Consider the following 14,233-nt stretch of genomic DNA (forward strand, 5'->3'; position numbering starts at 1 on the left):
GTCGCGCTCCGATCATGACGCCGAAACGAGTCAAGTGCCTCACCTGGGAATAGACTTGCTCCTATTGGTACGCCGACGGTGAATTGCCCTGGCGGTGCACGAGGATTGTGTGGTGCTCCGCCCCCTGCACTCTGCGGGCGTCCTCAATGCCTGCCATGCCGTCGACTCATCAGTTTGCGGGAGATCACTCAGGAGTTCCATTCCTTTGACGGGGGTTTTGTGTGACAAGGCGATTAAAGTGATGAGATCATCTTGCGATCCGCATCCTCATCCGCCGTCTGGGGAATCATTTGGATCCGGACATTCGCAGTTGGAAAACAAGGCCCACAGGCAGCAGAGAGCCTTGCGCTGCGACTTCGCAAGCAGTGGTGGCCTGCAGCAAACAGTGGTCGCGGTCCAGATGACGCCTCCCTTGTGATGGAGGGCAGCAAACCTGAACAAACTCATCAGCAGGCCTGCGCAGGGCAGGGCCGGGACACAGCCGAAACAGTTAGTCAGCTGTGCGAAGGGTCTCGGTTTCTGTTACGTGACACCGAGAATCTTCACCCTCTTCATGTTTCCATTTCATAAGGCCTTGAAACAAGGGAGAAGGATGAAGAAGCAAAGTGTGAAGAGTTTCACTGACCTGGACTGAAGAAGTGCTCAGCAAATCAAACCTAAAGCCACTAACTGCTGCACCGCCCGCAACCCTTAAAACATCAGCCAATCGGGCGAGCCTAGATATTGCCGCCGCAGTGAACGCAGTGGTACCGTGACTTGTCGCCACACTCACCAGCCACCTCACCGTTGGGCCTGAATCCGGATAGTTTGCGGCGCAGCTATTGTGACGCTGTCTCTTTGATCCAGACGCTCACTCCACCTGCTCACTCCGCAACTCGACTCAAATCACCGGGCCTGCCCTGCCTCTCTGCCTCTCTGCCTCTTCTACTCATTACAAAAGCACGAACACGTTCAACGAACCATAGACTGACCGCCGATACATGTTAAGTTGACCGCTGCTCAACGTCCTACGTAACTCAGTCTCAGCCTCACTTTGTCCGCAACCGCTGCTATGACGTGGAAGAGTACATCGACGACTGGCACGAGCTCCTCGAAGAGCAGCGACCTCTTTGGCCTAGATGAGAACGACACGTCGAATATCCTCGTCTACAAGTACCGTTCGGGGTGCAAGTCTCTACAAGTTTCGTCGCAACATGACCTTTGTCAAACTTTGGATTCCGGTAAGTTGTTTCTCCATATCCGCCTCATTCCTGGATTTTGAATCTCGCTAACAAAGGGCGGCCTCTGTAGATCCCGATCTACCTTTTATGCGCGTCACGAAGAAGAAGATCCCCCGAGGCAACAGTCGGTTAGAAGTTCGCGCCGAAGACCTGCTTTTGCCTGAAGATCTGGAGAAGTATAAGGACAAGCCTACGCTTCAGTCGTCGCTCGCAAACGTTGGACTTCCCTCCAGTGCATACTGGAAACGACTTCTATTCAACTCGTTCCCAGAGCTATACATCGTATCCCGCTCTATCACTCCTAGTCCCCTAAGCTCCACCAACAACTCTCCTGAGAGCTCGCAGCACGTTTCGCCTTCGGCCACAATTCCCGTAGACACACCACATCCCTTACAGGATCGTCAAGCAAATTAGCCTTGCTGTACCCGTTGCCCTGGGTTGGAACGAAACGCTCACATTTGAGTGACGAGGATAGTCGAACCCTTTTGGGTTGCATGTGTCACCTGCTTGAGTCGCCACATATCCCCATAATGCCTCAGCACTGTGACGAGTCACTCGAAGTCACAATCCCTGCGCCTCAGCCGCCCAGCAAGCCGTGCGACTCAGACCTCGAATACGTATTTATAGCTCCATCAACGATACCCTATGACCTGCGAACCTGCTTCTTCAGCGAAAGGCGCCGGCTGGCGTACAAGGCGTTTATTGTCCCACCCTCTCTTAGAATTTCTTTGTCTCTGGGTTCGGTCTCTTGGCTTTCCTCACAGCCAGCTTGGCAGGCGGAGTCTTGGTTGCATGACAGAGCGATCGAGGACCACTCTCGCTTGTCGGTATTTCTGTATGTTAATTTATGTACTCAATCCATATATTTCCTGAATTTCTTACTCGCCATATCCTCATGTGATACAATTCGAAAATAACAAATGGGTGCATGTATGTTTATCTTATTGGCCGAGCACTGGAACCCAGCAGCGACCGTGGAGAACTTATCCTCCATGTATATACAGCAGCACCTGTCATGAAGTCCCAGCAGCGAAAATCCAGTAACGTGCTTCATCTGAACAACTAATCCCCCTCTGAACCCTCTCCGTGTCGCCTCCTCATCTCTTCAATTTGCTGGCAAGCGTAGACCGCCCTCTTCCTTTTCCCCCTAGTTTTTTTTCTAAGACCCTCTGCTTCTCCTGCATTTAAGACCCTCTCTTAACCTCTCCCCCAGCCCCTTCCACATCTTTCTTCAACAGGAAGGAGTGGCGTGTCGACGTACTTGACCGTACTCCAAATTAGGCTAATTATCTATGGATGAGAGCTGTAGTCCTGCGTTTAGGCCTCAAAATCCGCGCCATGCGCGTGTCCGCCGCACACGAATTTGGCGACATAACGCTGGTGATGGTACTATTAAAAGGACCTATAGTTTACGTTAGTCCTTCCTGCACTGTATTCAGGTTTTCATCCTTGAATCGCAATAGAATAATACCTCCTAGCTGGTGGCTTCTACTCATGGTGTTTAATAGAACGTAACTGTTACTGTCAGTAGTATTTTTGAGGCGTTACTAGCAGCAATAGGGTTTTGTCCTTACAGAAAGAGTGAATTAAAACAGCCTTACAGGCAGTAACAGTTACTGCTAAGTTAATTAATAGTAAAGTTACTGTTTAGTGCAGTTACTGCAGTAACTAGTGTTTCTAGAGGCTCCAGAGGGCTTAATTTTAACGCAATTTTGCTGATATAGTCGCAGAGATTGTTTAACTCTAAGATTATAGGAGGCAATAGCTGTAATTAAGTTCTTTATATAATATCTTAGACCCCTAGGTTTTACCTAGCAACCTCTAGTCTAGATATTGTCCCACTTAATGTTAAAATTTAGGCTGTTGTTAAGGCAAAAGTCCTTAGGAAACTTGTAAGAATAAAAACACTAGAGGATAAGGCCCTAATTATAGAGCTTTAAGAGCTCTTAGAGGCAGCCCTTAACTTTTTAAGGTATTAAAAGCTTGTAAAGTAAGGCTCTAGAGTACTTAGGCAAGTAAAGTTTAAACTAGTGCTATAAGCTTTAACTGCTACGTGAAGTTTAGCATGCTTATAGTAATGATAGAAGCAATATTAGAAGCAAGAAGTAGGTAAATTAAGGAGTCACTTTAATATTCTATACTGGCAATAGATAGGATAGTTAAAAAAGTATAAAATCTAGTGTATTAGTGCGCGTTTAGCCCTTGTACTACTACGCGCTAAAACGTCCTCTGCGAACGCGTTAACAAAACACTAAGAAATTAATTAGTATAGGCAGTTACTGCAGTAACTACAGCCTCATTAACTGTACAGTAACAGAAGGCAATTCACTTTTGTTCTAACTGCTAAGAGATTGTTACTAGTAGTAACAGTAGGAACAGTACTACGTTCTATTAAACACCATGCTTCTACTTCGCTGCTCTAGAGATTTGAAATCCGGTGTTGATTTCAGAGCACTGTGGGGTGACTAGGGAGGCATTGGTTTGTATGTTTTTTGTAGGAGGGGGGAAGGATTGGTTTATTTGAAGGTGTGGTGGGAAACTGTGGAGAGGAGTTCTAGCGGAAGAGCGGAGCTTCTATCTCTTAAAATCTCACTAATAATTGGAACTTCCTTACTTCCATACTTATCATTATGATTCGCAGCGTAATAAGAAATGTGGCTGTGCTAGTTTGTGTATAATCCTCGGTTTGACTACAAAATCAGACGAGCAATGAAAATATCACCATGCAAACACAGGTAATACCACTATTCTCGGAGCGTTTTTGGTAACAATTTCAGGATTGGTCCCAGAGCTCTAACGTAACTCCTATTGACGAGGAGAGAATTGAGAATGGCTGGGCTGTGAAAGAACATAATGCACAGGCTTGGAATGGAGAACCCATTATGCTCAATCTTGGTGGAGAGTACAACCTTGATTCAGTTTAATTTCCTAGAGTAGTAGTCCAGGCTGTCCTTCTATTCTAACGAATTCTAACTTAAATCTATAAATCAGCCCATATCCTCGAACAGTTTCCCTGTTGTCACCTCCTCAGGGCTTCCAACGGGCCGTACTACGGTCCGTACAAAGTGAACCGTAACGGTCACGTGTTCAGTACGAACGTACCGAGTTCGTGAGCCGTACCGTACGTTTAATGATGCCCTAGGTACGGTACGTAGTACAGATCGTATTACCTTTTTAGGAAGTTTGTATAGGTGTTCTGGAGGGGTATAAGGGCTCTAGCGAGCAGGAGGCCTGCGGACGCTTAAATCTCTTTCTAAGGGTTTTAATCTATCTATCTGTCTGTCGTCTTAAAAATGCCTATTACAGACTATTTTCTATTGCAGAGTTATCTATCTACGCCTCTTGCAGCCTTACAGGCCTCATCTAGTCCTATCTGCTCTTGTTACTAGGGAGAACTAATTAATTAGACCTTAATCTTGCGTCTCTAGAGACCCATAGTCTTAGCTGTTTTAACTAGAGTACAGCGTACTTTAATTAAATCGCACTACTTGTACAGATCACGTGAGCCGTAACAGTTACGATACGTACACCTACCTCTCCTCCTCCCTGTTGTACGAACGTACACAAAATCTCACCCGTACAGGCCTCAAAATCGCCCAATCGTACAGTACTACGCCTCGTTGGAAGCTCTGCACCTCCTATCCACCTTGGCCGGAATGGTTCAGTCCGGGAATTTGTTGGCTGCCAGCTCGTTTGCAATGCTTGAGATGGTGTGCTGTTGGGCATTTTGTCGGCCCTACCGTTGGGAATTTCGCGCCGTCTCGTCACGCGTGTCTGTATGGCTATGTGTGAGGTTCACTTATCATAACGTCGCCTAAATCTTGATTTGAATGCCGCAGCGTGTTTTCCGGTACCGGTTTCACGATGTCTCTTGCTGAGCAGAGGCGGCAGTATCGATATTGTGGGTTTTGCGGGACGATACGGGTGCGGAGACCACCCGGAGGAAGTAACTGCTCGCATACTTGCCCCGATATCCAGATTCTGCCAGCTCAACTCTCTGCACACTGGAGGAACGCGAGCATAGGTAAGTAACTGGATAGGAAGCCAAGCCTAGCCTGCTGTGGACGTTCGTTCGGGTGTGGAGAGAGACATGCCGTGCGGGTGTCACAAGAAACGTTGTTTGGATTGTAGCAAACACTTCGGGGTATTCGCCTATAGTTGTGTTAGTCGACGACCTCTGGGCAGGATGTCTTATTATGCTCGGCCATGGAGCCGTCATAGGGTGTAGATATAAGAATCCTCAGGGTCTTACAGCATTGAGGGTTTTCGTTGAAGTACTAAACTTCAAGTTTCCGAACCTCTCGGCCACGAATTTACACATTGAAAATTTCCTAACATGCAGTCACCTCGATCTGGCAGAATGCCGTCGTATAGGGGCTACATCGACGGAGGTATCCCATTTAGAGCATCACCTATGCGCTCTCAATCGTCCCGAGATATGACTAGATATGGAGAAGGCGAATTTGATGGGATGGGGGAGAAGGAAAGACTTCGACGTGCCCAGCGTTTGCCAGGGACGAGAGCACTCTGCTTCGACGAGGGCATTGCAGAGCTAGTCGGTTCCATCGCTGCGGCACACGAGCACCTTGAGCCTTTGAAAGGAATATTCGAAGAAGAGATCCAACACATTAGACCGTATACGGACCAAGCGATCATCGACGCGTTGTGGGAGATGCGATTCGAACTAAAACGGAAGCCCAATCGCCGCGTTTCGAAACGAAACGATGAAAAAGATGACGTTGGTCGTTGGAAGGAGTTCGCAAAATCAAACAGGAAAGTCAAGCAGACGTCAGCCAGACTTGAGAACGCTCTAGTGGCTGCTGCTAATGGGTTTAAGCCTACAATTAGTCAACCTAGAAAGAAAATTAAAGAAGCTGAAGACAAGGCCTGGATTGAAAGAACAGTTTCGAAGCTCAATATCTCAGGAACTCAGTGCTTGGAGCTCCTCCGAGTGTCGAGAAAGAAGTACTCGCAATTCGACCCATTACTAGAAGAGCTCAGATTTATAGAGAGAATCCTTGAACCTTGGAAGGCATTTGCTGATGGGGCGGGAGAAGGCGAGGGTGACGAAGACAATCCTGACTTTGATGAAGGATACTAGATGCAATATGGCTAGTACTGTATGGTAGAACAGGAGGGCACGATAGCCTTTCCCCACGTAGGTCGTTTAGTTTGAACTATTTCCGCAAAAACGTCCCTCCCTGTATAGCGAGAAACCCATCGTGCCAAGAACAATTCGTTACTTAGGCATCTCAAATCTCTCCCTCGCGGATTTATGGGGTGATGGTCGATGTGCGACTTCTATTCAACCATTTCTATACAAGGAACAATGAGACAGCAGGAAAAATACCGCGGTCTTGGTCATGCCGTCGATCGTTCTGTTCATTGTATCATTCACCACTTTATCTATTCCCCCTTGCTGTATCACAATTATCTACATTTTTCTTTTCTAATTTAGGAGCTATATCATGAGAACCTCAAAACCATACATTACGGGAGTTTCGCTGTGCGAAGGGGCAAAGGATGACAGCCTTGCATCTTGGCACAAGACTCAGCTTGAATTAGCGTGCTTCTATTACTTTGTATCGAAACTGCATCATATTTACCCACCATCCCGAATTCAAAGTGAGTGTGGTGCGCTGCGGTGTGTTTTTAGAAGCTTCCATGAGCACCCACATGCACGCATTGGCTCTTGCATACCACTGATCTGTGCTTGTTTGATACCATAGAGACATGCGCAAGTATAAGGCGGATCTGATTTTATATTGCCAACTAACCTCCTTTTATCTCAAGCACTTTCCAGGCGGCAACGAATGTCCTGCGCATAGTGCGCATCCCAATGTCCCTCCAGTGTCTTAACTATCAACACTCAGAAGGCGCACACCTTTCTCCTCTATGAAGAGGGTTTCCAAATGCCATCGAAAGGTCATAGTCAGCATTGAAAAGGGGCCGGAGGGATATGCTATTTACGCGTGATGGCAAGACTTGGCAGAATTTACGTGTATCTTTCATACCAAGTTTAGCCAGTGGCTCACCCAAGCAGTCATTTGTGCTCCATAAGGACAATTCATAACCGTCATTAAGGGCAATCGACCAACCCCGATTCTCAACGCCGGTGTCATTGAGAGTTTCAACCGGTTTACATTTGACGGGAGCGGAAAAGTCCTGCGGTTGAAAGGGGGAAGAGCAGTTGGTGCGTTCAAGATAGAATCCAATCTGGAAGAACAAGGGCACCGGGACGTTGCTGCTGGCAGCAGGCACCATAGGGGTTTTTGTGAAATTCGAGATTAGAAAGCCGTTATAATTGTCGATATGCGTCGCTGTTTAGGTCTTGTTAGACACTTCTTGCTTGGATATAGTAAGGGGGGTGTTAAACCTAAATCGAGGGTTGTTCTGATTGTTGTATGATTCCCGCCTGCGACCACACAATCGCCAAACAAGATTCCGTTCTCCACACCAAGGGCTTCACAGCTGTCGTCGTAGCCACCACTGTATCATGTTAACCATTGACCTGCTCTCTACCCGCAGAATCTGTTGCGCTTATGGCAGAGCGTACTTTCGACTCCACTAGATCGGTATTTAGCTTAAATCTTGGAGAGTAGAGCAGCTTCGAGAAGGGGAAAGAGTTACGTACAATGAATTGAGACTGTTTGTTCACAGACACTATCTGATTCAGCAAGAGCGAGCTCTCCACCTGGATGGGAGGGTTTGCGTCATTCGGGCAAGTCGCAACCAACCAACCGAACCTTACACTCCATTTTGTACATAGCGATAGGCGATTTCCGAGTGAGGTAGACGCCAACATAAGAAGGCTGAAAGTGAAAGCGACGTTATGAGTTGAAAAGATCATCTTAAGAGAGCTAGGTCATTTAGGTGGATGTTGGTGCAGGGTTAGGGTGGGATCTAGCAAAACCTCTTCCTATTATATATTCCCCTTGATAGCATACATTCAACTAATTATAGATTTAATTTGCAGCTGTTTAAACACCCTTGTCAACGTTTACTGGCCTAGGAATGCGGGAGATGGAAGGATTTTCATGATTGTTCGGGATTGCGAACAACTCCTAGAAGGATTCGTATCACTAACTTCAGCCTATGTATTGCCTACTTTACGGCAATTTTATTTATATGACCAATTTCTTCCGCTGGGTCGGTCTTGAGATCTTCGTTCATGCAAAGCCTTACATGGTCGGCGCAAATTCAACATTATGATTAACTTTAGCTGAACCAGCCCGTGGGATATAAGTGTACCGATATGAAAGCGAGCACCACGGGATGAGGGGACTGGCTCCCTAACGAGTAATTAAACCTGCAGCGTGTAATATATCTTGTATCTATCAAGTCCATCGCAGCAGAAATTTGGCTCCTATGTTCTGCTACAAGCATACTTGTGCGGTCCAGGAGAGGTTAGACTGGGGCCAGCCACAAGACTACCAGCCACAAGCTTGGAATTGTGTTATGCAAGTTAGATAACCGGTAATCGTTATATGAAACTTTCGCTCTAACCAGGATAGTCACCCTCTTTGACTGGCGGTACCGAGCAGTGGCAATCCTGGGGAAAATTTTGCGCACTACTGTAGACACTTGGCTGATGACAACTTACTAGCATTACTGTGCAACTCCAAGAATCGGATATGAGTGTTTTATAAATTCTGACAATGGTATAAGCTTGATGGTGTTGCTGTGGAGAAAGAATTCTGTTACACCATAGAGGGAAGCTCTCCGCAAATTAGGCGCCATGACGGCGACGCGAAAATAATTCTCTAAATGGGAAGGGTTCGAATGCCTAGGAGTAGCCGTAGCATATGGCTTATACAGAAGTATGGGAAATGTCCATGTGTGCACGGAGTTAGTGTTACTTGAAGTCAAAGTACCCATAGTTTCTCGGAACAGAGGGTTTCTCGCTACGGAGGGACGGACACTACGTCCTTCAGTTGTGTACAATTAGCAATAAACCGTTGTATTCATGACTATGTGGTGTGTACATTTCTACACGAAGGGTTTAGTGGTAACAAGAAGCCGATTGAGAGTTGGGTAACTCCAATCGTAGTATGAGCTTGCATTTATCCTAAACCTTTCCAGCCTATTTCTTGTTAGTATTGAGGTGTGTAGAGGAGTGGTGAATTGCTGCTTACTCCAAACCGTCCGCTCTGGATTCAATTGCGTGACACTAACCTCATCCCCGACTCGGAGCACGACATTGCCGTTCTTAGAATTAAGGAAGGAATATCGCCCAAACACCGGGCTCCATCTCGCACCAGTGTCGACCCTTCTGTCTTTTTGTAGCTTCTTCAGTACGGAGCCGGATTCGCCTGTGCCAGGCTGTCCCGTGTTGTAGTCAACATTGATGCTCTTACATCGTACGCAGTTATGTGCAAGTGTGAACTCGACATTGTTAACCTTGACTTTACCCCAGAAGTCCTCTTCCCACGCTTTCTCTGCGCCGTCAAGCACGATATTTGGCCTGAACTTCGTCATGTCCATTTCCTCGCCATCAGGGAGTCGGGAAGAGACGTCTCCCAGCGAAGTCTTAGACACAATGAGGTAAGGGGAACAGTCGGCGAATGTGATCTGTTCCCTACTGTTGGAACCACCCAAGATACTGCTCGAAAGTGTTGATAGCCAGGAATTTCCTTTTGCTGGCTTCATCTCTTCCCACAAAACATCCCGCAGATTACCTCCCAGGTACGCGAAGACGACTTCATAACCAAAGCGCGAGGAAAACCACGAGCTGTACTGAGATGGCATTTTGAAGGCTTTGGTGGGACTGTCATGCATATGGACTTCGAACATTTCCAGATCCTGGGTGTCAGGATGCAGAGGAATCCTCAATATGTCCTTGGGCTCAGTATCGGCGCTTCCTGGAGTCTTGTATCTCACCGAGAGGGTCCCTCCGCTTTTATCGTCGTCTTCAGGGTATGAGATGTCCGTCAGGAAGAGCACCATTTCAGGAAAGCTGGATACGGCCATGTTCTCGCATCCTCCGGGGATGACTTTCAACAGCATGAATATGCCTGCAAAAGTTCAGACAAATGCCATTAATGGAGCAAGCACTATAACTAAACCTACGGTCATATCTAAAGCCATGCCGCGTAGCTAGGGCTTCCGAGAGAGCCGTCCCTCGCAAAGACTTGACGGGATAGACGTAGAGCTTCAACAAGGACGTCAGCAAGTGACATATTGAGCTTGAAGGGAGCCTCGAAACTTGCCCCGCTTATCTTCATGGCTGGTGCAATTGCTAGTAGGAGCGTGTGCAGGCACGCAGATAGTTGATCCGGGACAGCAGCTGTAGGGGTTCTGAATGGGGCCCAAAGGATGAACGGTCACTTAGATAATGATAAGAGCCATTGCGGGATCCTATTCCCTCTAAGGCTTAAGCGGGGTCAGGACAAGCACCTTGAGCATCTTTGGAGCTAGAGTCTGGTCCTTCGTCTAATTCAACCCAATCCAATCTTCCATAGTTCCACTCTGGATGCACATTGCGCGCATTTGTTGGACCGAGGGATCCAATGGACACAGCAAGTCGATGAGCAGAGGTCACGGGTTGGTTAAAAACGTTGTGGATGGGGCACATTGAGGGAGGTTCCTGGAGGCAAAAGCGGGACAGCACATAGCCGCTGCAGGGGGGGTTGATCTGTCGTTGCAAGGCCGAATCGAAGGAACGACAAGGGTTTTCTCACAAAGCAGCGTACAAGGATGGGTAGTGGTGGTGTCTCAGGCCCAGCCGTCAGTGGTCGAGATGCAGGACGCGGCGCGTGGCTGTGCACGTTCACCGCGCTGGTCCGGCAGGCTGAGAGGGGCTTGGCGTGACGTTTTTGCAAGGTGAGATACAAAGTTTGCCTTCAGAGTGAATGTGCCAGATCTAGCGGGAGGCCGGGGAAAGTCCTGCTTTGCATCTACATCGGCTCTGTCTACTCTCCCGGTGAGTCTTCTCTCTTCACTCCCTGATTCTCTCCTGATCTGTATTTGCGACCCATACGACGGTTCTAGGCGCATTGTTAATCATCTCAGTCAGCCTCGCCGAACTCGACAAGCCACACCTCACTGCTGAGTAGTTCCCCACTGGCACTCCAACCTGCGAGCGTTACGCAACCACTCATCTGCCTTAAGAGTCGCTGAGAGAAATCCATTCAACAGCAGTCGGCGGTCAGGAACTGAGTTTCGCACGCGCGCATTTTTCGAGCATCTGATCTTGCCTCACGAGGCAGCTGTTACTCCAGCAGCTCAACATTTCCACGTCTTAGCCGCCCCGCTACGCCTTCATACTCGATGGCAAACAACAACGGCATCCGGCGGAAGGACACCACCAAGGGGCCGCCCTTGCGCATTCTCTCACTAGGTACGTCCGCATATCCCATCTTGAGCATTCAGGCGCTGACGCGGGGCTGCAGATGGCGGGGGAGTCCGCGGCTACTCGATGCTCATCATACTCCAAGAGCTCATGCACAGAACGTTTGTCGAAGTGGAAGGCAGGGCGCCGAAACGACACGAAATACCGAAGCCATGCGACCACTTCGATCTCATTGCCGGTACGGGCACCGGAGGACTTATCGCCATCATGCTAGGACGGCTGCGGCTAGATGTCGATACTTGCAAGGAGGTCTACGTGCGGATGACGAAGAGGGTGTTTGAGACCGACAAGACCTTCGCCGGCATACCTTATCGATCAACACTGTTCAAAGCCTCAAAGCTCGAGGAAGCAATTATGGAGTGTGTCCGGGAACACACCATCTACGAAGATGAAGGAAACGACGCCCATGACGCAGCCTCGTCCTCCCCCGACGTCCGGTCGCCAATAACGCCCGGAAGCACGGTAGGCAGTGTCCAAAGAAGCCCCAGTACTGCAAGCAGATATAGTCAGATCGGCACGACTCCCGTAAACCTACGGATAGCGGCCCTAAAATGGGGCAACCCGAATGCACAGCTTTACGATACAAGGGAAAATCGTACGAAGACGTAAGCTAGCCTGACTCCCGTGCACAACTGTGGCTAATTCTATGTAGAGCTGTCACTGCTGTTTATAAGGGCACAAAGAAAGCCGGCACTGGCCAAATTCTCCTTCGCTCATATGACTCCCGCAAGGAGACTGCCGTCGAACCCAACTCGACAATCTGGCAGGCCGGCCGTGCAACATGCGCGACTGCCCTCGCCTTCAAGCCCATTCAAATTGGTCAGTCCGTCTTTCTTGACGAAGGCGCGGGGAAATACAACCCCGCCCCTCAAATTCTTGACGAAGCCGTCTGCAATGAGTGGCCTGGTCGAGAAGTTGGCGTCTTCATTAGCATTGGGACTGGAAAACGGCCCGAAGGTACAAACCAGCAACAGCATCTGTGGTGGGAGTCGTATGTGTCAAGTGGAATGGGTGATTTCGCGGAGGCAAGGCGCAAACTGGTTGGTAAGATCGAGGACTGCGAAAAGATCCACCAGTCTATGAAGAACCACTTGGCAAAGCGGCAGGTCAACCCCGAGAATTATTACCGTCTGAACGTCAATGTCGGCGTTGGAGAGTTCGGCATGAACGAATGGAATCGCCTTGCGGAAATCAGCACGAATACGCGAATGTACCTTGCAGAAAGCGAGGTTCAATCGAACAACTTAGACGCAGCGGCCAAGCTTGCGAGGATTTACCGCGCGAAACAGAGATGGGAGCGTGCGGAGAAAAGTGGAGCTCAGTACGGTACTTCGGCGCCTTCGTCAAACGCTTGGGAACCTCTTCCTACCGTCCCAGATGCTTCTCCCACCGCCATTGAACTTCCGGCAGAAGAGGTGATCCCTCATTACTACCAACAAAATCACTCTAATCTCCTGGCTCCGTCCTCCTTCCATCACCGTCCTTTAGACAACGATAAGTACATCATGTCGGCAGACGATTACCCCCAGCCTGTCTCTTCCGAGATCCCTCCCCGCCACTCTGGAGAACTTGTCTCTCCTTACCGCCGGTCAGGCGAACAATTTACCCATGAGCGGGCTAGCTCGCATAGTTCTCCGCGGTTAAGCTTTGACGAGCCGCCGCCTCGACCACCGAAAACGCCTCTTCAGGGTGAGACGAAGCCGATGAGACTGAATAGTCCACCCACCATACCACCTGCGGGCTCAACACTATCGAGGCCATTACAGGGTGTCCTGCCCTACCCAGATACTGATGGGCCACCTCCTGTAGTGAATAAGGCGAGGAAACCCGAGTTGAGGAAGTAATGCGTTCAGTGCTCGAATGTAACAGCTATGATTAGCGCACACGAATCTCTTTCCTGTTTAGTTAAGTTTTTTGCGGTTCATGAGGTCTGGTATGGTCTTTCTCATGGTGAGTTTTGGGTCTCGGGTTGGTCGGATGTCGATAATACACCTGGATGATGGAGTAGATCGACATAAACACGTAGTATTTAAGATACCCATTCGTCATTTATTGCAGCACATGGAATGAATATTTGGCAATCTTGCCTCGGATTTGTGTTTGTTGGCTTTGCTGTCCACGTTTCGCTACTCTATGCTTCTTGTTTGCATTGATGTGTGCTTTCATTCACACATACGCTTCAAGCATAGGGAATATTCCCAGTCACTTTATCAGTCACACGACCTTGGTGTAAACTCATGCACTTCACAGTGCCACGAAGTAAGCGTAATCAACCTACTTCTTCCTTCCACTTCCTTCCCACAGGTATATAAACCCCCTCTCTACCTTGATTTTCCGACTCTCTATCTTCAGCACCATACCACAGGCCCTCCGAAGAAACATCAAGGTATACATAATCAGCAGCCGAGGCAAGTTCGAGTCTTCTACAAAGCTCTGGCCTAATGGTCCATGGTTGGACTCCTGGATGAAAGAATCACCGCCTTACCAAGTATGTCTGGCAATAAACCACTACCACCCGAATCGATGGATCAGTCTGGGTCCGCCTAAAAAGAGGTACAGCCAGCGTTCAAGGAGCACTAAAATCTCGGCTCCAAGACTCTATGCGAGCCACCCTCTTCAAATCCTGGGTCAAAAAACGGATATCATATGAGCGTGCCATTCT

The 14,233-nt window shown here is 48.5% G+C and overlaps 6 protein-coding genes across 6 annotated transcripts; 3 read left to right on the forward strand and 3 right to left on the reverse strand.

Annotated features, from left to right (window-relative positions):
- The first annotated feature begins 861 nt into the window (after positions 1–861).
- Positions 862–2,092, forward strand: BDR25DRAFT_250667 (uncharacterized protein). The gene is made up of 2 exons (XM_033686080.1): positions 862–1,220; positions 1,291–2,092. Exons 1-2 carry the CDS (start codon positions 1,052–1,054, stop codon positions 1,632–1,634), a joined length of 513 nt encoding a protein of 170 aa, XP_033554941.1. The 5' UTR covers positions 862–1,051; the 3' UTR covers positions 1,635–2,092.
- A 1,534-nt stretch (positions 2,093–3,626) lies between these two features.
- BDR25DRAFT_348384 (uncharacterized protein) lies at positions 3,627–5,439 on the reverse strand (the record flags this gene model as incomplete). Its single annotated transcript, XM_033694403.1, has 8 exons — positions 3,627–3,759; positions 3,827–3,910; positions 3,966–4,129; positions 4,244–4,435; positions 4,722–4,980; positions 5,020–5,224; positions 5,254–5,278; positions 5,311–5,439. 8 exons carry the CDS (start codon positions 5,437–5,439, stop codon positions 3,627–3,629), a joined length of 1,191 nt encoding a protein of 396 aa, XP_033554942.1.
- Positions 5,440–5,556: 117 nt separating this feature from the next.
- On the forward strand, positions 5,557–6,467 carry BDR25DRAFT_348385 (uncharacterized protein; the record flags this gene model as incomplete). The annotated part of the gene is made up of 2 exons (XM_033694404.1): positions 5,557–6,283; positions 6,322–6,467. The coding sequence occupies 2 exons, from the start codon at positions 5,557–5,559 to the stop codon at positions 6,465–6,467; spliced, it is 873 nt and encodes a 290-aa protein (XP_033554943.1).
- A 26-nt stretch (positions 6,468–6,493) lies between these two features.
- On the reverse strand, positions 6,494–9,141 carry BDR25DRAFT_390425 (uncharacterized protein; the record flags this gene model as incomplete). The annotated part of the gene is made up of 13 exons (XM_033698096.1): positions 8,833–9,141; positions 8,662–8,772; positions 8,449–8,607; positions 8,329–8,400; positions 8,225–8,284; positions 7,725–8,080; positions 7,597–7,683; positions 7,105–7,540; positions 6,998–7,038; positions 6,813–6,927; positions 6,697–6,751; positions 6,571–6,639; positions 6,494–6,535 (listed from the first exon to the last, which is right to left on the reverse strand). The coding sequence occupies exons 1-13, from the start codon at positions 9,096–9,098 to the stop codon at positions 6,494–6,496; spliced, it is 1,869 nt and encodes a 622-aa protein (XP_033554944.1). The 5' UTR covers positions 9,099–9,141.
- Positions 9,142–9,203: 62 nt separating this feature from the next.
- Positions 9,204–10,820, reverse strand: BDR25DRAFT_275838 (MOSC domain-containing protein). The gene is made up of 4 exons (XM_033687515.1): positions 10,430–10,820; positions 10,290–10,371; positions 9,356–10,234; positions 9,204–9,303 (listed from the first exon to the last, which is right to left on the reverse strand). The coding sequence occupies exons 1-4, from the start codon at positions 10,442–10,444 to the stop codon at positions 9,284–9,286; spliced, it is 996 nt and encodes a 331-aa protein (XP_033554945.1). The 5' UTR covers positions 10,445–10,820; the 3' UTR covers positions 9,204–9,283.
- Positions 10,821–11,155: 335 nt separating this feature from the next.
- BDR25DRAFT_390426 (FabD/lysophospholipase-like protein) lies at positions 11,156–13,630 on the forward strand. Its single transcript, XM_033698097.1, has 3 exons — positions 11,156–11,559; positions 11,612–12,176; positions 12,224–13,630. The coding sequence occupies exons 1-3, from the start codon at positions 11,490–11,492 to the stop codon at positions 13,413–13,415; spliced, it is 1,827 nt and encodes a 608-aa protein (XP_033554946.1). The 5' UTR covers positions 11,156–11,489; the 3' UTR covers positions 13,416–13,630.
- The last annotated feature ends 603 nt before the right edge of the window (positions 13,631–14,233 follow it).

The sequence above is a fragment of the Lindgomyces ingoldianus genome (assembly GCF_010093535.1).
Source record: "Lindgomyces ingoldianus strain ATCC 200398 unplaced genomic scaffold BDR25scaffold_1, whole genome shotgun sequence".
NCBI classification, from domain to species: Eukaryota; Fungi; Ascomycota; class Dothideomycetes; order Pleosporales; family Lindgomycetaceae; genus Lindgomyces; species Lindgomyces ingoldianus.

What these genes read in the sequence shown, in the direction of transcription:
- BDR25DRAFT_390426 (XM_033698097.1), top strand. Translation starts at nt 11,490, where the DNA reads ATGGCAAACAACAACGGCATCCGGCGGAAGGACACCACCAAGGGGCCG. An exon ending in CTTGCGCATTCTCTCACTAG is followed by an intron (nt 11,560 to 11,611) that starts GTACGTCCGCAT and finishes GCGGGGCTGCAG; the next exon opens with ATGGCGGGGGAGTCCGCGGC. An exon ending in AGGGAAAATCGTACGAAGAC is followed by an intron (nt 12,177 to 12,223) that starts GTAAGCTAGCCT and finishes AATTCTATGTAG; the next exon opens with AGCTGTCACTGCTGTTTATA.
- BDR25DRAFT_250667 (XM_033686080.1), top strand. Translation starts at nt 1,052, where the DNA reads ATGACGTGGAAGAGTACATCGACGACTGGCACGAGCTCCTCGAAGAGC. An exon ending in TTGTCAAACTTTGGATTCCG is followed by an intron (nt 1,221 to 1,290) that starts GTAAGTTGTTTC and finishes CGGCCTCTGTAG; the next exon opens with ATCCCGATCTACCTTTTATG.
- BDR25DRAFT_275838 (XM_033687515.1), bottom strand. An exon ending in GCATGGCTTTAGATATGACC is followed by an intron (nt 10,235 to 10,289) that starts GTAGGTTTAGTT and finishes GAACTTTTGCAG; the next exon opens with GCATATTCATGCTGTTGAAA. An exon ending in TCCAGAGCGGACGGTTTGGA is followed by an intron (nt 9,304 to 9,355) that starts GTAAGCAGCAAT and finishes AACAAGAAATAG; the next exon opens with GCTGGAAAGGTTTAGGATAA.